Source organism: Mandrillus leucophaeus, unplaced genomic scaffold, assembly GCF_000951045.1.
Source record: "Mandrillus leucophaeus isolate KB7577 unplaced genomic scaffold, Mleu.le_1.0 Scaffold1208, whole genome shotgun sequence".
In the NCBI taxonomy this organism is placed as follows: Eukaryota; Metazoa; Chordata; class Mammalia; order Primates; family Cercopithecidae; genus Mandrillus; species Mandrillus leucophaeus.
In genome coordinates this window covers 233,583-257,301 of record NW_012100410.1, presented here as the reverse complement: position 1 = coordinate 257,301, position 23,719 = coordinate 233,583, and the positions used below count along the sequence as shown (strand labels likewise).

Sequence of the window (23,719 nt, the reverse complement as noted above, 5' to 3'; positions counted from 1 at the left end):
ATTTGGGAAAAAATTGATGGTCTAAACATGTACAGACTTTTTATTTCTTGTCTAACAACTATTTACACAGCTCTTACATTGTATAATTATTAGTATAGAGATGATTTAAAATATTTGGGAGGATGTGCACAGATTATATGCACACACTATACTATTTTACATAAAGAATTTGAGCATCTGTGTATTTTGGTATCCTCTGGGTCCTGTTATCAATTCCCCATGAATACTCACCTCAGGACTGGTACGACTGTATTTGCACATAATGTAAGCACATACTCTCATACTCTTGAGTAACCCTTATCTAAAATGCTTGGGACCATAAGTGTTTTGGATTTTTAAAAAACATTTTGGAATATCTGCATTATATTTACTGATTTAGCATCCCTAATCCTAACATTTAAAATCTGAAATGCTCCAATAAGCATTTACTTTGTGTCACGTCAGTGCTCATAAAGTTTCAGATTTTTGAGCATTTTGGATTTTGGTTTTTTGGATTAGGGATACTCAACCTTTCATACTGAATACAATGTAAATGTTATGTAAATAGTTGTTATACTGCATTTCTAAAAACTTTTATTTTTAATGTCATTATTTTATATTTTTTGAATATTTTTGATAGGGGTTGGCTAAACCCAAGTATGTGGAACACATGGTATGGAGGCTGATTGTACAACTAACTGCAAGTCACTCATAAATATCTGTGAATACAAAGAATGGTAATTCATTTTCTCATTCTGAATCAGACATATGTAACTGCCAGTTACAGATTCTTAAATAGTTTAACATTTATTGTGAGTGCCTACTATATGCCACGCATGCTAAAATATTTGATGATAAAAGGACAAATAACAGAAGGTCAGGGTTCATGCCTTTTTTTTTTTTCCTTAAATGTTAACACTTATTTATTCTCTGTGATGGGTACACATAAATCTTTTATATGACTCTACATTTTTCTGTATGTTGGACACATTTCATAATTAAAATTACAAATTCAAACCAAAGAAAAAGGTAGTTGTAATAAAATCCTTTAAACCACCAGAAGCCAATTTATGTACAATAACTTACTGAACAAATAGATGACACTTTGCTACAGAGAAACTAGGTGGCAAAAAGTTCATTCAAATGAGGAGGATTTTAAAATATTTTATTTTCAAATCATTTAGCAGCTACCAAAAAAAAAAAAATTACTGAATTTAAAGTTAGAAGGCTGGCTTAAAATACCAGCCCTGATGGCCAGGTGCAGTGGCTCATGCCCAGCACTTTGGGAGGCTGAGGTGGGCAGATCACGAGGTCAGGAGATTGAGACCATCCTGGCTAACATGGTGAAACCCCATCTCTACTAAAAATACAAAACCAAAATTAGTTGGGTGTGGTGGCAGGTGCCTGTAGTCCCAGCTACCTGGGAGGCTGAGGCAGGAGAATGGCGTGAACCCAGGAGGCAGAGCTTGCAGAGAGCCGAGATTGCGCCACTGCACTCCAGCCTGGGCGACAGAGCGAGACTCTGTCTCAAAAAAAAAAAAACAAACCCCACACACAAAACAACAAGCAAGCAAACAAAAAACAACCAGCCCTGTCTTTAAGCATGTGATTTGAGGAAATTTCACTTAATTTCTAAAAATCTATGTCAGTTTGTCAGTCAAATGAAGAGCTGAATCATAATTTTGAAGATTCTTGTAGGTCTAATAGATTAAATAATTACATTAATGTCTGTTTTATATAGGAATAAGACATATACCTACAGACAAATGACAAATACATTAAAGCAAATAAATATAACCAATTTAAGAGTTTTAAATCACTTCAGATTTATTTAGGCTCACAATTAAACAGGACTATAGAAAATATAGAATCTGGAGACAGGATTCATGCCTGTTTTATTCACTGTATCTACAACATCATTAAGAGGCAGTCAAAAAACTCACAAATTTCTTCAAATATTATGTACCTAACTGTATTCCAAGGATTTTCCTAGCTGCTGGAAATAGAGTAGGGAAAAGGAAGTGAATGTCCCTGATATCATAAAACTTCAGGTCTAGCATGGCAAACTTTCAATATAAAAACACAGCCAGGTGCGGTGGCTCACGCCTGTAATCCAAGCACTTTGGCAGGCCGAGGCAGGAGGATCACCTGAGGTTGGGAGTTCGAGACCAACTTGATCAACATGGAGAAACCCTGTCTCTACTAAAAATACAAAATTAGTGGGCCATGGTGGCGCATGCCTGTAATCCCAGCTACTTGGGAGGCTGAGGCAGGAGAATTGCTTGAACCTGGGAGGCAGAGGTTGCAGTGAGCTGAGATCGCGCCAGTGCACTCCAGCCTCGGCAACAAGAGCAAAACTCCATCTCCAAAAAAAAAAAAAAAAACCCAGAAACAAACAAACAAAAAACACACAAAAAAGCCCCACAAAGATGAACGGAGTGATGTGTTGTGATGACATGAAATAGGACAGGGGATGGCGGAAAAAATGTTATCTGCTGAGACCTTACTAAAAGGAAGAAACAAGCCATTTGAATTTCTGGAGGAAGAGTATTCCAGACAGAGGAAATAACAAATTAGAAAGACCCTAAGGATACGAACAAGTTTGAAGCTTTCAAGAAAAGAAGACCACTCTTTGTGAAGTGAATGCTTTCCAGTTTATATTTCAGAGACAGACTTAGAAATCTTGTCATGTGGAAAGCGAAGTGAAGGAAGTATGCACAGAGAAGGTTCAATTAGCTCATCTTTGAACGTAAGTAAGGGAAAGCTTCTAGTTACCTATAAACGATCATTATCATCAATTTTATTATGAGTTAATGCAGCTAGGTATGGTGGCTCATGCCTGTAATCCCAGCACTTTGGGAGGCAGAGGTGGGTGGATTGCTTGAGCCCAGTTGTTTGAGACCAGCCTGGGAATGCAGAGAAACCCCATCTCTACAAAAAATACAAAAAAGTTAGCTGGGTGTAGTGGTGTGCACCTGTGGTCCCAATTACTTGGGAGGCTGAAGTGGAGGATCACCTGAGCCTGGGAGGTCAAAGATGCAGTAAGCTGAGATCGTGACACTGTACTCCAGTCTGGGTGACAGAGTGAGACCCTATCTCAAAAGACAAAAAAAAGTTAAATAACCTATCATTTGGCCTATAAAGTTACATTATGGAAAAGTGCATGATTTCTGATAGGCTTTTGAAACACAGGAAATAACTTACAGGTTCCCCAAAATACTTTGAAGATTCACAGGTAGGACAGGCAGGGAACCACTACTGCCACACTGAAAAAAAAAAAATTAACTGGTGCTTGATATTGGCAGGAAAGCATGTCAAACAATATTAGACAATGAATCTTTGTACACATTCTTAAAACAATACTAATCCTCTTAGTCCTAATGAACAAGCTTTAGTTCTTTCCCATCTCAGGCTTCTAAAAAGATCTTTGTATTCAGACGGAAGGTCTTTTAGATAAAAGAGAGCAGACAGGCCACGCGTGGTGGCTCACGCCTGTAATCTCATCACTTTGGGAGGCCGAGGTTGAGTTTGAGACGAGACTGACCAACATGGAGAAACCCCGTCTCTACTAAAAATACAAAATCAGCCAGGCGTGGTGGCGCATGCCTGTAATCCCAGCTACTTGGGAGGCTGAGGAGGGAGAACTGCTTGAACCTGGGAGGTGGAGGTTGTGGTGACCCAAGATTGTGCCACTGCACTCCAGCCTGGGGCAACAAGAGCGAAATTCCGTCTCAAAAGAAAAAAAAAAAAAGAGCAGACACAGGTATGCATAATCCCCCTACCCACTGGACACCCTGTTTCCAGTTGGATAAATCAAATCACTTTTTGTTACCACTTTTGTTCACACTAATGGAAAAGACGGTGGAGTCCTTCCAATTAACACAATTTTGCAAATCGACACAAGCAACAGGACTTTTATGAAATTAGTTGTTAAACAGCTCTTCCCTCCACCCCAAGCAAATACATTCTTTGAGGCTAGAAAAGTCAATTTATCAGTCTTTGGGTTTCTGATACCTAACAATATTATACTGCAACAAGTCCAGCATTAAACAAAAATCTACCATCATCTATGTGCTAGAAACTTTACAAATGCCTCATACAATCTGCTCAACTCTTGTAAGGCAGATGGCTTATCACTAAAGTATATTAAGGGAATGCATGCAGTAAAGGCTTTGTGAATGAAGATGGTAATGTATTTGTTTCATTTAGAGGGAAATTTGATTGAGCAAACTCTCAAAGTATTTGGCTATAATTTTTTTTTCCCTTTGGCTATAGAGAGCAATAAGAAAAACCTAGGAAATAAATTGCTGATTACAAATCCATAAGTTTTAAAAAACTTATCTGCAGGCCAGGAATGGTGGCTCATGCCTATAATCCCAGCACTTTGGGAGCCCAAGGTGAGCGGATCACTTCAGGCCAGGAGTGACTAGCGTGGCCAAAATGACAAAACCCCGCCTCTACTAAAAATACAAAAATTAGCTGGGCATGGTGGTGTGCAACTGTAGTCTCAGCTATTCGGAGGCTGAGGCAGGAGAATCGCTTGAACCCAGGAGGCGGAGGCTGCAGTAAGCTGAGATTGTGCCATTGCATTCCAGCCTAGGCAACAGGGCAAGACTCTGCCTCAAAAAAAAAAAAAAATTATCTGCAGATGTATTTAAAAATCAAATTGTAAATCCCATGCTCCCATTTCTTCTTCATCTAAATGAAAGGGAGAGGATAAGGATGAGTTAGCACTAGGGGACTGACTGACAGACAAAAGAACACATGGACACACATACCAGGACAGAAAAAAAGTCTACCTATGTTTATTTTCAAATACTTCTTTCATATCGTTTAATATATATTGTCTTCCAATAGCAAGGATTTTGTATGTATGTTTTTAAATTGACAGAGCAGGGTCTGTGAACACCCTAAAATTATAGGTAAAAATCTATCTGTGACCATTTTTCATAGCTTTGTTTTATGATTAACATAGAGGGAAAAAGTAGTAGTCAGAGAATTAAGATACTGTTGCTTCCATCGTATGCATAGTATTCTCAGCTATAGTGCACGTGTATTGCTTGGAAAATCAGAATCAGTTTATTTGTACAGATTTGCTTGGCTTTTTTATTTAATCGGCTCAAAAGAAACATTTGGCTGGGAAGCTCCAGACACTGATTACTCAATACTATCTTCTATGTTATAAAAGATTCTTTTGGAGTCTTAACTGACAAAAAGCCATTGGAAGGAATGCTTCACAATCCTAAAAAATAAAAAAAATTTCAATGCAAGAATATATCCAGTAGAGTTATATGTATCTTTACCTCTAATAGTTTCATGCATTTTAATATTAGTTTTTCGTAATCAAGGAATTAAACACATGCACCATTTGACCTTTTATGTTTTTTTCCCCCATGCAGTAAAATTAACTTTCTCTTCATGAAGGAAAATTATTTTTAAAGACTTACTTAAAACTGGAAAAAAAATGAAAGTGTACTCAAATCAGTACATTTCATTAATAAGGCTGAATTACATTAACTGAATGCTTTTAAAACGACCTTCAATCCTCATAACACTTAAAAGGTGCTGGAGTGATTAATAATGCAGGCCCTAGAGTCAACCTGAAGGGGCTCTACCAATTAAGATAATTGTGTGAACTTCAGCTCATTACTTGGTGCTTCAATTTCCTTATTTAAACTAAGAGGGTAATAATAATGCCCACCTCATTGGGGTTGTTATGAGGATAGTGAGAATACTAATACAAATGCTTAGAATAAATTACTATTATAATGACTATTCTATAAATAAACTAAGGCTTAGAAAAGTTAAGCAATTTGTCTAACATATAAAGCAGGTAATAGTAGAGCAGGGATTAAAAAAACCAAACCAGGTACTACATCTCACGCCAAAGCCTGTATTTCCACTATGTTGTACTGTCTCCTACTATGTCTTCTCATAATAAATCCAGAAAAATTTAAACTCACATGAAAGATATAACTCAGGAGAGTTAGTTTACATAGTGAGAACAGTTTCTTGTTTAGATTTCATATTTTAACATAGGTTTTTTTGTGGCATGTTAAAAATTATAATGCAATAAGTTTAATGCTAAATACTCAAACTATTTGACTGTAAAAAACATAAGCAGCTTCTATTCTACTCCCTAATTCTACTCCCCTATGTGTGTTCTCATCTACTGTAATAAATACTTCCTCTAATTAACCACATGAGCTAATGTGTCCTTTATGTGAAAAATGGGGATAATGATGCCATTTGAAGTTCTAAGATTAAAAATATGACTACAAAGCACTCAGCAGAGTGCCCAACACATAGGCACTGAACAAATGTTACATGTCATTATAGGAAAGTCAGTTTCCAACTCTCCAATTTCCTCATCTTTTCTTTTTAATTTTTTTTTTTTTTTGAGACAGGGTCTTGTTCTGTCACCTAGGCTGAAGTACAGAGCTCACAGCAGCCTCAAACTCATGGGTTCAAGTGATTCTCCTGCCTCAGCCCCTTACCCCTACCCCTCCAGTAGCTGGGACTGTAGGCTCACACTACCACACCCAGCTAATATTTTAAACTTTTGTTTAAACACGGTCTCCCTATGTTGCCCAGGATGGTCTTGAACTCCCACCGGGGCATCCCAAAGTGCTGGGGGATTACAGGCATGAGCCACCACACTTGGCTTTTCTCATCTTTTCAATTGATGACTAACAACAGTAATAGTTGTCTTACTTTACAGCATTATTGTCAAAATTAAATTGATAAGAACATACCCTATAAACAGTTAAGTTATAGTAAAGATAAGAATTATACCATTATTAGATGCCCCTTCTCTTTAAATAGGCTACTGCAATGCAAACATGACACCAATATAAAAAGACACAAAACAATTGCACCTATCTTTGATTAATATTAAATTAAAATCAGGCATAATGGCTCACACCTGTAATCCCAATGCTTTGGGACGCCAAGGTGGGTGGATCACCTGAGGTCAGGAATTCGAGACCAGCCTGGCCAACATGGCAACACCCCAAAAACACAAAATTACTCTACTAAAAATACAAAAATTAGCCGGGTGTGGTGGTGTGTGCCTATAATCCCAGCTACTTGGGAGGCTGAGGGAAAAGAATCGCTTGAACCCAGGAGGTGGAGGTTGCAGTGAGTCAAGATCTCATCACTGCACTCCAGCCTTGGTGACAGAGTGAGACCGCATCTCAAAAATAAATAAATAAATAAATAAATATTAATTAGAAGTACCGTGACATGGGTCAGAACAAAACAACTATCAAATAACCAAAGCATAAATTTTTAAAAAGTAAAATACTACTCACAATTTTACTAAAATTAAACAATTTTAGTTCCTAAAAATACAGTACAGTAAGTAGTTTTTAAGGGCCATGTTTCTTTCCCCCAATTGCCACCCCAGGCACTTGAAACAATAAACTGTTGTTAAGTTTCAAGCCACAATTAGCTCAGGCTGAAGTCTAAAGCACTTGGAGATATTGATTAAGTAATTATTTTAGGGGAGGGATGAGATGGTAGAGATGTAATATTTCTAGGAAATGAGTTAAAAAGAAAAGCAAAACTGTCAGCACCTCTGAGATGGCCATAAAGTTGTATTGATGGCTGATAAATTTAGTGTTGAGTGAAAAACATGTACCTCTAGAATGATGATGGCTGGGTTCACAGATTTTCATCATAGGTACCAAGTCTTTAAATGTCCACTAGTATTTCAACACTCCAATGATGCATACCTTTAAAATATTTAAGCATATGTAACTGTGATATTGCAAACGATGGGAAAAAACCAACCTCAAGTAGAAAAAAAAATTGTGAGCAGTCTTGAAGGTATTCTGAAAGCTAAACTAGCACTTACCAAATTGTGAGTATAAATATGTGGTCTAGAAATCTAAGTATCAAATTTTAAATTAACAATCTATTGATTGTGATTGTTAACAAACTACCAAATTATTCAGATTTTTCTCCTTAAGTTGATGTTTAAGGATAAAGTCTCAGGGACCATATTGTGTCTTATTAAAACTGTAGGCAAGCTTTGCTATATAAACAGTATTTGCCAATTATAAACATTTACTGTATCTCCCTTTTTAAAGTAAATGAAATTGCAAGCAGAATCCAATTGAACAAAATTGTGGGTGGGGAGGGGGTGGATAAAAAGTCAAATTTTAAAATAGTGGATTTTCATTGAAATTGTTTTTAAAACAGACTTACTCAGTAGTGTATGTGTTAACATAGTGTTTGGTGCCCTAACTTTACTTCTGTATTACTTTACTAGTTTAAAGCCAAAAAAAAAAAAAAAACCATAAAATCCATACAATTAATACAAAATCTGAGACTTTAAGTCAGAGAACACATTAATCTTGGAAAACAGAGCAAGAATACTGCACTAGCTTTTAAAGGTTAGGAGTAATAATCACTGTGAATAATAGGAAACACTTCCAGCTGATTTTAGAACAACCAATAAACAAATCTCAGTATTATAGTGCTTTTTTGAAAATGACATAAGCAGGATTGGTTTACCACCACCCTTGTTTCAGTTTCTTTTTATAATATAATGAAATAAACTGGAAAACCCCCAAATTAAAAGCATTTTTGATAATTTTTTTTTTTTACTAGTTCTTCCACGTTCAAGTAAATAAAACTAACATTTAAAAAAAGCCCTCATATAAGAGGAAAAAAAATTTTTCCTAAATCTGGGGATTAAAATTTTTTTGTGTTGAAAATAGAGAGAGCTGGGTGTGGTGGCTCATACCTGTAATTTCAGCCCCACAGGGTCTCGCTCTGTGGCCCAGGCTGGAGTACAGTGGAGCAATTTTAGCTCACTGTAACCTCTACCTTTTGGGGTCAAGCCATCCTCCTACCTCAGCCTCCCGAGTAGCTGGGATCACAGGTCATGCCACACCACGCCCAATTAATTTTTGTATTTTTTGTAGAGACAGAGTTTCAAGATGTTGCCCAGGCTGGTCTTGAACTCCTGAACTCATGGGATCTGCCTGCTTTTGCCTCCCAAAGTGCTGGAATTACAGGCATGAGCCACCATACCTGGCCAATCCCAGCACTTTGGAAGGTTGAGGTGGGAGGATTGCTTGAGCCTGGGAGTTGAGACCAGTCTGGGCAATATGGGGAGATCCTGTCTCTATAAAACATTAAAAAATTAGCTGGATGTGGTGGCATGAGCCTACAGCTGCAGCTACTGGGGGACATGGGGTGGAGGTTGAGGCAGGAGGATCACCTGAACCCATGAGTTTGAGGCTGCAGTAAGCTCTGCACTCCAGCCTGGGTGACAAAGTGAAACTCTGTCTTGGGAAATAAAAAAAAAGGGCGGGGGAGACAGAAAATACTAGAATCAAATATTAAATCTCCTGGAGCAAGCTGTTTCACGATTCAAAAGTATATAAGAGAAGCAGAGAAAACAAAGAATATACAAATGCATTATTCCAAAGACAATGCACTTTCTCCATTAGAAAAAATGACCATATACGACTCCAATAACAACATAATACAAATTTCAAAGCCACATCTGAAACTATCAATAAAATGCAAAATATGTACTGCCTTCACTGAAAAGAAAAGAATGTCTTCGTGGCCAGGCATCGTGGCTCATGCCTGTAATTCCAACACTTTGGGAGGCCAAGGCAGGTGGGCTGCTTGAACCCAGGAGTTTGAGAACAGCCTGGGCAATATGGCAAAACTTCATCTCTACAAAAAAAAAAAAAAAAAAAAAGTGAGGTGCCTGTAGTCCCAGCTAGTTGTGAGGCTGAGGTGCGAGGATCCCTTGAGTCAGGGAGGTCAAAGCTGCAGTAAGCCTGGGCAACGGAGTGAGACTCTGTCTCAGAACAAAAGGAAAAACAAAAAAAGAATGTCCTCTCCTAGCTACTTTTAAAGTTGGCAATGATAGGCCTGAAGGGAAAACAAATGTGAAATTGCAAGTCTAAATTTTTAAAGAAAGCTAAAATGTTCTCTCAATAAATAACTTTTACCATAAGATAGCAGCCCCCATAGATAAGGCAATATTCTGAAAGATAACATAATACAATTCGAAATAGGCTAAATTTGTTACTTTACACAAAAAGAAACTTCCTGGAATGTCTGCAAAACAAATACACTTTGCTCTTGACTCCATTTTGTAAACAAATGTGCTTGCAAGTCTGCACAAATTAACTCAATTTACTCTTACTATAATTTCAGACTTCAATAATCCATCCCATCAATTGTACCTTTTATCTATGTCTTTATAAATTTTAATGGTAGAGACAAGCTGCGCTATACTTTGATAACAGTCTTACTTTCTGTTATGAAACAAAACAGTACCCTTTGGCCAATGTGATTTTTAGGCTTAACATAAATTTGGTTTCTTCACTTTCTTTTTGCATTTAGCAAAGAAGCTTGAAGAGGGAAGGCTTTCATCACATAAATAAAATGAATATAATAAATACTAGCTAGACAATTCCATTACAAAAGGTAGCTGTGCAGTAGTCTGCAGTCTTGACACAGGAGACATTCATTTCATATTATTTTAGTAATGTATATAAAGTCAATTTTTCTAAAAAAACACTTTGACTTAAATGCCAGTGTTGGAAAAGAGTTAGAATTTTTGCTTTCAATGTATTCTCCTTAAAACAATTGAAATGGAGCTAATTCTCACATAAGTATTTATAACTACTTTTTCATAAAGAAGCTCAATTGAAGTTGATTAGCTTTCAGTTTCCATCAATTTGAGACAAAACATGTTATTTTCTCTATTGCATGAGGTAATAATTTTCACTGTAACTTGCTCAATCTGCACTTACTACATAAATACAATACAGCAGGCTGGGTGCGGTGGCTCACACCTGTAATCCCAGCAATTTGGGAGGCCGAGGCAGGTGGATCACATGAGGCCAGGAGTTTGAGACCAGTCTGGCCAACATGGTGAAACCCTGCCTCTACTAAAAAAATACAAAAATATTAGCCGGGTGTGGTGGCGCATACTTGTAATACCAGCTTCTTGGGAGGGTAAGACAGGAGAAATCACTTGAAGCTGGGAGGTGGAGGTTGCAGTGACCAAGACTGAGCCATTGCACTCCAGTCTGGGTGACAGAGCGAGACTCCATCTCTCTCTCTCTCTCTCTCTCACACACACACACACACACACACACACACACACACGCACACACGCACACACTACACATTGTATTACAGTAACTAGTACATTCTTACATATGTCAGTTTATATCTATTGGAGTTTACCACAAGCATATGGCCACCGGGATTTTTTTTTCAGAATTACTCTTTGCCATTTAACAGAATATACTTTCCTTATACAAGATGAAACAATGTTTTAATACAGTATCATTAAATGTCAATAATGAAATATTTAACTTCAAGAACAACAAATTAAAAAATTATACCTTGCTGTTATTTTTTAATAAATTGAACTAGGCAGGGTGTGGTGGCTCATGCCTATAATCCCAGTGCTTTGGAAGGCCCTAGATGGAAGGATTGCTTGAGGCAGCTCATGCCTGTAATCCCAGTGCTCTGGAAGGCCCTGATGGAAGGATAGCTTGAAGCCAGGAGTTCAAGACCAACCTTGGCAACACACACTCATTTCTACAAAAAATAAAAACAATTAGCTGGGCATGGTGGTGTGATGGCTACTCAGGAAGCTGACGTGGGAGGACCGCTTGAGCCCAGGATTTCGAGGTTGCAGTGAGCTGTGATCACACCATGGTACTTCATTATGGGTGACAGAGTGAGACCTGGTCTCTTAAAAAAAAAAAAAAAGAACCAAAGAAGAATCTATTGTAGGGGGAGGCGTGGTGACTGTAAAATTTTGTACTCGAGCAATTCAATTCTCCAAAGGTGGGTTGTTACTTCCCCAAAGGTAGGTTGTTACTTCCTACAAAAGAGAAAAAGGTGGTTCTTTAATAAATAAATCTTCTTAAAAACAACTGAAGTGTCTCTTACAATGATTGCAGGATTAAAAAAAAAAGCAAGTTGGGAATTATGAAAAGCCACTAGGCAAGTCATGGTGATTAAAAAGAAAGGTTTTGGAAACAGATCTAGGTTAAAATTCCTGGTTGTGCTATTCAGAGAAACTTGTGAGGTTGGGTAAGTTTATTTACCCCTTTTAGCCTCAATTTCCTCATCTGCAAAATTAGTCACTGTGTTAAATAAGAAATAGCAAAGAGAGGCATTATTAGCACTGAGCTTGGTATGGGCCCAATAAGGCAGCTATTACCATTACTGTGAAGGCAAGTTGACCAGGGACCTCATTAATAACCTTGCAAAAGCTGCTATGGTCGTTTTCCTTTAAAACTCAATCTGGGTACGGTGGCTGACACCTGTAATCCCAGCACTTTGGGAGGCCGAAGTCGGCGGATCGCTTGAGGCCGGGAGTTCGAGACCAGCCTGACCAACATGGCAAAACTCCGCCTCTACTAAAAAATACAAAAATTAGCCATGCGTGGTGGTGCGCGGTTATAATCCCTGCTGCTGGAGAGAATGCGGCAGGAGAATCACTTGAACCCGGGAGGCGGACGTTGCGGTGAGCCGGGATCACGCCACTGCAATTCAGCTTAGGCGACAGAACGAGACTGTCTCCCAAAAAAAAAGAAAAAAAAATTCAAGACAAAAATCCACTCTTTGCTTTTTTTGCAGGGTAACAACTATTGGTAACTTTCTCTTGTTCGATATTACTGTAAAGGACTCTACAGAACTAAGAACAAAAAGGGTAGAGTTAAAAACCGCATTTTACAGGTAGCAATAACCTGGACTCAGGTAAAAGTGCGTGATGAAGAATTTGTCAAAGGGACTTCATCCTACCTTTCAACTCTTCTACCAATCCTCAGTAGACTTGTTGGGGGTTAGAATGGTATTCCCTGACATATGCTTTTAAAACAAAATCATTTCAGGCAAAAGAAAAGTCTAGCACCCAGGATAGTACATACTAGGCAGGATGAATCTTAATAATTACTTGTTGAATGAATCAATAAGTTGTACATTTCAGATGAAAACTTTAATTTCCTAGGAAACACCGACTTATTGAACAAAATTTTCATTTGCTATTATTCCGGACTTACCATGAGCTCAAGATTCAAATTTTTATCTTCACTTATTTCAAAAACCTTATGCGGTAGGAATTATCCCCAAAGTAATGAAAAAGAGGAATGAGCTTTAAAAGCGGTTGAGTAAACTGCCTAAAGTTAACACAGTTTCTAAAGTGAAGCAGCTGAGATTTGAACTTGTTTTTTGGGGCTCAAAAATCCAAGTTGTCTGAGCTTCACTAAAGCTTGTATCACTACCTGTTTCCCTAAACTGTCTGATACAGAGAACATTTATTACATTTTAAGGATTTTTGTTTTTGTCTTCTATGTTGCCAGTTCTTCCACTTCACATTACCTCCTTTGCTGGCTGGGCTATGTACCCTCAATACAACAAGAATGGTGTCAGAGTACAGGCCCTAAGAACAGAAAATTTGTTTTTCTCCGTACGCCGGAGGTCTGGCGCCACCACCACAAGCGACAAACACAGGCTGGGGTCCAAAAAGGCTGCCGACCGCGCCCAGATCTCAAGTTTTAGTTCAGGCCCACGTTCAGACTAGGAGAGGGGAGAAGAGAGGGTTATCTTTCCCGACACCCTCGCCACGGTGGAAGCACGGAGGAGAAGGGTGGAGTCGCAGTAACAGTTTAAACAATAAACCCCAAAACCCCTCTTAAGCCCGTCAAACGCACTTACTTGAGCGAAGTAATTCCAGGACGCTAGGCCGGCACCGGCAACGGAAAGGGCTTCTCTGTCCTCCGGGCCAGGCGCTGGCGCTGACGACATCTGGACTGCGCCGCAGAGAGTGAAGGCCCAGCGCGAGTCCGCGAGCCAGGCTCACAGAGCGCGCGCTCACGAAAGGGGTGTGGCATCCTAGCGGCGCCACCTTTAAGCGTCACGGGCGGGGCTGCGCTTCTGGACTTAGGACTTTGAACATGTCGCGCCTGAAGCGGGTAGCGGGGCAGGATCCCCGCGCTGGTTTCAAAGCCGCTGGAAGAGACTGCGGTACCTCGGTACCCCAAGGGCTGTTGAAGGCAGCGAGGAAGAGCGGCCAGTTAAACCTGTCGGGTAGAAACCTCAGTGAAGGTAAGACCCAGAGTTATCATCCTATTGTGTCTCCTGTCAGAAAGCCTTTGGCCCAGGAAACCTCCCTTTTCTCTGGGCTGGCTTTGGCCGCTTTCTCAGATTGCTAGCCAGAATTTCTGTGCTCTAATCTAATCCCTGTGCTCATTTCGACCGGTTTGGTCAGCCCAGTTCAGTTCCTTCCCAGGTTCCCGGAATCTCTGTTAAAGGGACCCTGCTAAAAATATGATCTAAATTTAAACGGGGCGCTTTCTGGGATTCCCACAGTCTGTGGGATGAGCAACATAATATGTGACGAAACTAGCTATCACATCACGGGCAAATCTTTTGTTTCTTTGGCTCTTATTTTCCTCCTCTTATTTTAATCTTCAAGGGCAATTACCAAAGCCAAAATTATGTATTTTATCGGCCCCTTTGTGAAACTACACTGTTCCCTGCCGAGACGCTCTTCTGTATGCAACTGTGCAGAGTCCTAATGACAAGGAATAATGAGTATATTTTCTGAGTTGAAGATCAAGATAGATGCCACACAGAGTGTTTCAATGTGGGGACATCTTGAGAAACCAGTTAAAGACCAACAAGCACAAATCTGGATATCATGAATGAATGGTCAGATGCTCTTCTGATTGTCGTGTGTATGTAAGAGGGAGAGGGAGGGGAGTGGAGAGATGGAGAAATACAGCATTCTTCCTGTAATGTTTTTCTTCGTTTATATTTAGGTTTTAAGACTGATTAAAACCTTCCATTTTCCTTCTAATGATTGCATTCTTATTGTGACATGTATAAAGTAGATTAGGCAAGCAAATGCTTGCTGAATGAATGAAAGGACATATGACATAGAATCCCTACTCCACCTAAAAGAGTTTTTGATCAATGGGAACATATGCATTTTCAAACTACAGTTGTGCACATATATATATATATATATATATATTTGGTTTCCCCGAAGCCTGAAACATTTTTCTCTAAACTTGCATACCTATCACGCTAACACTCTGTTCTCTTACCTGTTTAATTTTTTAACAGTATTTATCACTATCAGAATTTATATCATTTATGTTTTTTGTCTTCTCTGCCCTCCAACCAAAAGGTTAATACCATGAAGTTAGTGAGCTTTGTTTTGTGTTTTGTTGTATTTCTATCACTGAAAATAGTGCTTGGTACGTAGTAGAGTCTTATTAAATATTGTGGAAGCAATAAGTAAGTGAATGAGTATTCTCAAATCGTAAGTGGTGTGCTGGAGTGTACTTATTGACTAGACTCAGGTGGTTTAGTCTGTTAAACTTTAAGAGAGCACATGGATTCTGTCTCTTAGGTCTGTGATGATATGGATTAGAACTGCTTAGGCTATTGTTGTGTAACCAGAACCTAACACTTACCTGGTACATAAAATGATTTTAAATGAGTGAATAAACAGTATTTCATAGGAGGGAAAAATATAAATGGGAGAAACTCATGGTATTTGTAGCTTACATATAAAAAAGGAATCCCTGTTACTATAATATAGAAGGTCTTTCCCTGTGTGGCTGTATGTAGCCTTCAGTTTCATCACTTGTCACTGAAACTTTGATGGGCAAACCACTGTAATTCTGAACTCTTGGCAGTTCGTCACAGGGTCATGCTTCTTATCTTCCTATCTTTGCTCACATAACATTGAGATGGTTAATCACTCTGTGCCCTAATTTCTCATTTATTATGCAGGAGTAATAACGGGACCTATTAAGGTTCAAATGAGATAAAATGAAATAAAGTGCCTGGTACATAAAAAGTACACAGTAAAAATTCACCATTGCTGTTATCATGGTAGTAACCTTCTAATTGGTTTCCCGGAGTTTTTACTTTACATCTCACTCTTGCTACTCCAGAGGCTGAGGCAGGAGGATCACTTGAGTCCAGGAGTTTAAGGCTGTAGTACCCTATGATCGCACTTGTGAATAGCCACTGCACTCTAGCCTGGACAATATTGTGAGACCCTGTCCATAAACAACAACAACAACTACCCTCACACTCTAAATCCTAGTGTCATTACCAAGAGTCATTTTTTCCCTAACAGATCTTACATCACTCAAAACGTTTAATGACTTCCCATAGCCCAGAAGATACAGTATAGGTAAAGTTTTTAGCACAGCATACAAAAGGCTTTCTAAACCTTTCCCTTAACTATTTACTCTGTGGCCTCTTTTCAGCATCTTATGCTTTAATAATGATAGTAGCTCATGCCTGTAATCCCAGCACTCTGGGAAATTGAGAGGCAGGAGGGTCAAGGAATTCAAGATCAGCCTGCGGCAACTTAGTGAGACCTCATCTCTACAAAAAATAAAAGAATTAGATGAGCATGGTGGCATGCGCCTGTAGTCCTAGCTACTTGGAAGGCTGAGGTGGGAGGATTGTTTGAGCCTGAGTTGGAGGCTGCAGTGAGTGCTATGATTGTTCCATTGCACTCCAGCTTGGGGAAGAGAGTGAGATCCTGTCTCTAAAATATAATAATGACACTAACAAAAATTATCTCCCCCCCAAAAAACCATACTTAAAAAATTGTTAAAGGACAATTTTAATGAAAGTTGAGCAGATGGTACATTATATTCTCATATACCCTCTGTCTCCAGCTTACAGTTTCCTCTGTTATTAACATCTTGCATTAATATAGTACGTTTATTATAATTGATGAACCAATATTGATACATTATTATTAACTGAAGTTCATAGGTTTGTTAGGGTTCATTCTTACTGTTGTACAGGTCCGTGAAATTAACAAATGCATGTCATGTATCCACCATTAGAGTATCATACAGAATAATTTCACTGCCCTAGAAATCCCCTGTGCTCTACCCATTCATTCCTTACCCATCTTCCCCTGAACTGTGGGCAACCAGTGATCTTTTTCCTGTTTCTGTGGTTTTACCTTTTCCAGAATGTCTCTTAATTCGAATCATACCAGTACATAACCTTTTCAAACTGATTTTTTAACTAATCAGTGTGCATTTAAGGTTCATCCATGTATTTTTGATGACTTAATCATTTATTTCTTTTTATTGCTGAGTAATATTCCATTGTATGAATGTATCATTTTGTTCATTCACCTTTTGAAGGATATCTTGGATACGTCCAGTTTTTGGCAGTTATGAATAAAGCAGCTATAACCATTTATGTTCAGGTTTTTGTCTGGATATATGTTCAACTCATTTGGATAAGAGCCTAGGAGCATGATCCCTGGATCGTATAAGACTACGATGAGCCCTGTAAGAAACTGTCAGATTACTAATATATACCATTTCACGTTTCCACAAGCAATAAATGAAACTTCTGTCCTCCACATTCTCACCAGCATTTGGTATGATCAGGTTTTTGGATTTTAACCATTTTAGTGGGTGTATTGTGTCATCTTATTGTTTAAATTTAGTATTTCCTAGTGACATATGATGTTGAGTATTTTTTAATATACTCATTTGCCATCTGTATATCTCTTTGGTGAGGTGTCTATTAATTTTTGCCTGTTTTTTAATTGGGCTCACTTCCTTATTATTGATCATAGTTGTCTTTTTATGCTACTTGTTTCTGCTCAGCAACTGATTGTTCAATGAATAAGTGACATATATAAATAGACTGGTGGCTTGTTGGTTATGATTCTTAAATTTTGTATCATATAAAGCCTAGATAAATGCGGCAGAGGTGTTTTTTGACCCAGTCAAAAGTAATTGCAGAAAGTGATTATTCTTTTCTTTTCTGATAAACTTACTAACTTGTCCCTTGTACTGATTCCTTGCATGTTGTATTTTTAATATATGTTAATCTAAAAAAAGTCTTATTATCTTTGTTTTTACCCCAAAATATTAGTACCTCAAATTATGAATTACATTCAAGATATATTTAGGTTTTTTTGTTTGTTTGTTTGTTTGTTTGTTTTTTTAGAGACAGGGTCTTGCTGTGTCACCCAAGCTGGAGTGCAGTGATTCAGTTGTGGCTCAATGCAGCCTCAAACTCCTGGGCTCAGGCCGTCTTCTCTCCTTAGCCTCTCAAGTAGCTAGAACTACAGGTGTGTGCCACCAAACCCAGCTACTTCTTTTAGTTTTTGTAGAGACTGGATCTTGCTATATTGTCCAGGCTGGTCTCGAACCCCTGGCCTCAAGCGATCCTCCCACCTCAGCCTCCCAAAGTGCTTGGATTATAGGCATGAACCACCATGCCCAGCCCAAAAGATATTTTAAAACATGGCTTCTTTCAGATTTCGCTCTCTCCCTTGCTATCTCTCTTGCATGCTCTCTCTCTCTTTTTCTCTCCCTGTATACATATGTATATATAAGATATTTTATGTGAAATGTATGAGATAAATATGAAACTATTTTGTATGCTATAGGGAATTACACAGATACTTACTCAAATGGCATTTATTATCTACTATCTATGTTTCTTCCAGATATAGTTCTAGAGGAAATAAAGATTAATGACACCTTCAGATAATTTATAGTCTCATAAGTGTTTTAACATAAGCTTTATTTATTATTAAGAATTGTACTTGTTAAATAATAATTTAAATTTTCATGTTATACTTTAATTCTTTGTCTCTCTCTTCACATTTACATAGTCATATTTGTAAAGTAGAGTCATTTCTGTTCCTTCTTTTTTTTAGGGGTAGGGTCTCATTCTGTCTACTGGTCTAGAGTACAGTGGCATAATAGCTTATTAGACCTTGAACCCCTGGGCTCAAGTGATCTCCTGCCTCAGCCTCCTAAATAGCTAGGGCCATAGGCATGCACCACTATGCCCCACTAATGTTTAAATTTTTCACAGAGATGGGGTCTTGCTATATTGCCCAGCTTGGTCTCAAACTCCTGCTGTCAGCAATCCTCCTGCCTTGGCCTCCTGAAGTACTTGGATTGTGGGTGTGAGCCACTGTATCTGACCCCATTCCTGATGTTTCTACATTGGGAAAACAAAACGTAGTCTTTAATTTTTACATATATAATGGAAAACAGTTAAAATTCTGTTGATTCTTGCTCTTAGATGGTAGCCTCCTTAAATAGAAATTTTCTTAATGGAAGCCATACAAGGGCAGTGAGAGATTTTATTACCCTGATAGTATTGTTTACTAGACTGCTAACCCAGTCCAGTACAGTGATAAAGAGGTTTACTCTTCCTAAACCTGTTTAGGTAGAGTAAGTCTTGAGGGTATTAACTTTTACCCATAAGTGAAACCTGGTTACTCTTTGGGGTGTTTAGGTATACAATTGATACTTAAATAGTTCAGGGGGTGTGGGGCTGACTCCCTTGTGCAGTCAGAAATCCACGTATAACTTTTGACTCGCTCGAAACTTAACTACTAATAGCTTACTGTTGACTAGAAGCCTTACTGATAACATAGTCAATTAACATATATTGGTATATTATAGGTTTTATATACTATATTCTTAGAATAGTAAGCTAGAGAAAAGAAAATGTTATTAAGCAAATCATAAGGAAGAGAAAATATATTTGCTATTCATCAAGTGGAGTGGATCATCATAAAAGTCTTCATTCTCATCATCTTCACATTGAGCAGGCTGAGGAGGAGGAGGAAAAGCAGGGGATGGTCTTGCTTTCTCACGGGTGGCAGAGGCAGCAGAAAATCCATATGTAAGTGAACCTATGCAATTCAATCACATATTGTGCAAGGATAAATTGTACTTTCTTTTTGTAGGCTCTCGTTCTTTTTTGAAAAATATCATTTACCATAAATAAATAATATTTATTATTTTCTTGTTTATAAAAGCAGGTCTGCTGTGGAAAGATTAGAATCTATAGAGAAAAGCATGAAAAGTGAAGAAGCCAGCCAGGGTTAATCACTGTTAAATGTTGTAGAGATTTTTCTTCTAATACTGCGTGTGTGTGTGTGTGACTATGTATAATTTGACTATTTTTTATTTTTTATTTAATTTAGTTTATTGATTGAGACAGGATCTCACTCTGTTGCCCAGGGTGGAATGCAGTGGTGAGATCATGGCTCACTGCAGCCTTGACCTCCTGAGCTCAAAAGTGATTTTCCACCTCGGCCTCCCGAGTATCTGAGACTACAAGGATGTGTCACCATGCTGGGCCAATTTTTATATTCTTTGTAGAGATGAGATCTTGCTGTGTTGCCCAGGCTGGTCTTGAACTCCTGAGCTCAAGTGACCTGTCCACCTCAGCCTGACAAAATGCTGGGATTACAGGCATGAACTGTTGTGCCTGGCCCTATTTTTTATTTTTAACAAATTTAGAATTGTACTGACTCCTGTTTTTCTGACTTCTATTTGTACATTTTCATTGTCACTTGAAAAATCTTATTTTTAGTGGCTGTATAATCCATCTTATGACTACTATAATTAATATGTATTAATATTTAAGCAATCAAATTTTGTTGGCAATTTTAAGTAATAATTCTGTTAGTTCTATAACTTACTTAGAAAGATATTCTCAAATAGAAATAATTGTTAATGACCATCTTCAAAGGAAAATATTGTACATGTAAGTGACAGCTCTTTTTATGAGCAGCAACATGAGAATATATTGTCAGTTTGGTTCAGTGTTGCGGCTCTTTTTCATTGGACTAGATAAAATGAAGATGGAGTTGTAAAGGAGGTGTTGATTGTTGCTTTCCAGCTGCAGGACCATGGCAGAACAGTAGTGCAAGAATGTTATTGGATGATTATCTAAAACTGAGGAAAAGTAAAAGGTGCCAGAGTTTGAAACAAAAGAATACTGTAAATTCTAATGGAAACTGCACTGTTGATCTGAAAGGCAAATTGGTAAGAGGATAATTCATTAAACAAGCCAGTTAAATTAGCTTGGAAACTAATTATTTGAAAGGAAAATATGGGTGTAAGGCTATCCTGCCTTATCTTGAAGAGAGCAGTTTGGTTACCTTTTATTTGTGTAATTAAGTAATTAGGTCTAGGGCACCTAATCATCAAGATAACCTACTGTTCTAGGGTAATGAGAATTTGCCTTATTCAATACATATAGTTTGTTGGAACAGAATAAAAAGTGTGACACAGGGTTAGGTGTACTGTGGCTCACACCTTTAATACCAACACTTTGGGAGGCCAGAGCAGGTGGATCACTTGAACCTGGGAGTTCAAGACCAGTCTGGGCAACAAGGCAAAACCTCGTCTCTACTAAAAATAAAAAAATTAGCCGGGCATGGTGGCACACCCCTGTAGTCCCAACTACTTGGAAAGCTGAGGCAAGAGGATCACCTGCGTCGGGGAGGTCGAGGCTGCAGTGAGCTGTGATCTGGCCACTGCATTCCAGTCTGGGTGACAGAGTGAGATCCTGTCTCCAAAAACAAAAAACTAACAAAAAAAAAGTTTAACATGAACTATATATTTTCAAGGTTTTAAATAGCCATCTTAAATCTGTATAATCCATGTTCTGCTTGACTATTTAGCTTGATTCTGTATTTTGACTAGTAGTGGTTTAATGGAACTTATTGTGATATTTCTAAATAGCTAATGAAAATTAACCAAAGTATCCAGAATATTTTAATAACAAATAATTCCAGAAAAAACTGTGCTTCCAGGTGAGGCGATTGTTAAAACAAGCTAATTCTTAAATAATTGTTAGAAATTAAAGCAAGAGGAAAGCCCATATGTATGTATATATGTATATGTACACATACACACAAGTATACATACACACATACCCATGTGTTTATATATGTGCCAGAATCTTAAGGTGAGCATTTAATCTTTAGTCTATTAAAATCTAAGGAAGGCTTTGTGTTTGGATTACAAGACAAGGAACTAGATAGTTAATTGAAAGTCGTATTCCTGTTTCTTGATTCATTAAAATAATTGTTCTGAACTTAACGTCTCAACTTCTTGAGATATATATGTCAAGTTATTATTACCAATGTCAACTTTTTTTATAAATTAGTGCAAATTTAAATTATTCCTGTATTAATGTCAACTCACTCATCTGCATTTTAATATGTTTTCTTGAGTAGGAGAGGAAAAGGAGGAGTTAGATAACAAGTGAATGTCCTCTGTCATAGATACTGTCATAGGAAAAAACAGACTGGGAAAAATGGAATTACAGTTTTATTAAGGCTTATCTTCATCATAAAGGTGAAGGTACTCTCAAAGTAATAAATTTGGGTATGTTTTTCTCTTACAGAGATTGGTAAAAATACTTTCCTTTTCATATGTTAAACATTGTTTCATTTTTTCTTACAGTGTCCTTGATGGACTTCAGGATAGAACAGTTCCCATTATGCTTTCTAACTTAATAATGGCTCATATGGTCTAAATCACAAAGATATTTAGTCAAACTCAAGCTGCAACTAAGTTGATGCTTTTCATATAACTCTTTATCTTTGGGGTGTGTATTTGTGTTTTTTTTTTCTCATTAAAATTTAAAGATTATCTGAAAGTGATAATGCAGTATTGTGCTTTGCCAATATAGGGTTCTTTAACATATGAGTCCATTGGTGGCCATGAATAAACTACTGTGGAGAAAACTGGAATATTTATCGATGAGCTTTCCCTGATTTTTTACATAGTGATTTGATTTCTTGGTTTATTCTTTTAAAGTGCTCATAATTGGGTAGACAGTTCAGTTAATAACATTTGTAGGATAAGCTGTTATCTTCAGAATACTATCCTAAACCTAGCATAACCCTTTTTATACTACTTTTGTTAGGTCCTAGCATTTAAGTGTCAATGGGGACCTCTCATTTAATCAACAAGGCAACTGGGGACGAGAGAATGCCGTATTAGGTTGCTGATCAGTATAATTAGTTGCAGGGTTTAAACCACAGTCTTAGGTCCCTGACTCTTAGATCAGTGGTCTGTCTGAGATACCATACCGTGTATCATAGTTTAACATGTTTACTGTTTTTTGGAAGATAGGAATTGACATAGCCTAGGATATGGACCTTAATGGGAATTGGACATGATTTTCTGCCTTAAGGAAATAATTACTGTCATTACTGTGGGTGATCGTGATATCTATGAAGTTGTCCAAAAAAGTCAAAAAAGATTTTTAAATCTCATGGTTTGTTGCTCCTATAGTTTACTGGCTACATTTTTTTTTTTTTTGAGATGAGTCTCACTCTGTTGCCCAGGCTAGAGTGCAATGGTGTGATCTTGGTTCACTGCAACCCCTACCTCCCGAGTTCAAGAGATTCTCCTGCCTCAGCCTCCCAAGTAGCTGGGATTACAGGCGCCTGCCACTACACCCAGCTAATTTTCTTTCTTTCTTTTTTTTTTTTTTTTGTATTTTTAGTAGAGATGGGGTTTCACCATGTTGGTCAGGTTGGTCTCGAACTCCTGACCTCAGGTGATCCACCTGCCTTGGCTTCCCAAAGTGCTGGGATTATAGGCATGAGCCACTGTGCCCAGTTACATTCTTTCATCCTTCTGTGCAAACGCCATTTTAAACATGTTTTTTATTTCTTCTCTGTCTCTTTATCCACCCGTATCATAAATATTCTCCCCAAACTAGGTAGTTCTCTGTGATCAACCCATTTGTGAGTCCTCATTTGTATAGTTAGCTGTTACCAGTGGAAAAAAAGAGTAAGACAGTTTGCTAAAAAAAAAAAAAAAAAAAAAAAAAAAGTCTGGGCCAGGCGCAGTGGCTCATGCCTATAATCTATTTTTAGAGAAGCAGCTGGCCGATATTT

At 37.9% G+C, this 23,719-nt stretch overlaps 2 protein-coding genes across 3 annotated transcripts in view; one reads left to right on the top strand and one right to left on the bottom strand.

Moving 5' to 3' along the window:
• SRSF11 (serine/arginine-rich splicing factor 11) overlaps window positions 1–13,806 on the bottom strand; it is a 46,293-nt gene extending 32,487 nt beyond the window's left edge. Inside the window, exon 1 of one of the 2 annotated variants that reach the window (XM_011970666.1) lies at window positions 13,696–13,806. The gene's annotated coding sequence lies outside the window, so the exon portion shown is untranslated. The remainder of the gene's footprint in view (window positions 1–13,695) is intronic. The other variant, XM_011970652.1, reaches the window with a different exon arrangement.
• The window catches only part of LRRC40 (leucine rich repeat containing 40), a 64,230-nt gene continuing 54,308 nt past the window's right edge, over window positions 13,798–23,719 (top strand). Inside the window, exon 1 of the mRNA XM_011970674.1 lies at window positions 13,798–14,085. Coding sequence (XP_011826064.1) covers window positions 13,935–14,085 — 151 coding nt within the window. The 5' untranslated portion in view covers window positions 13,798–13,934. The remainder of the gene's footprint in view (window positions 14,086–23,719) is intronic.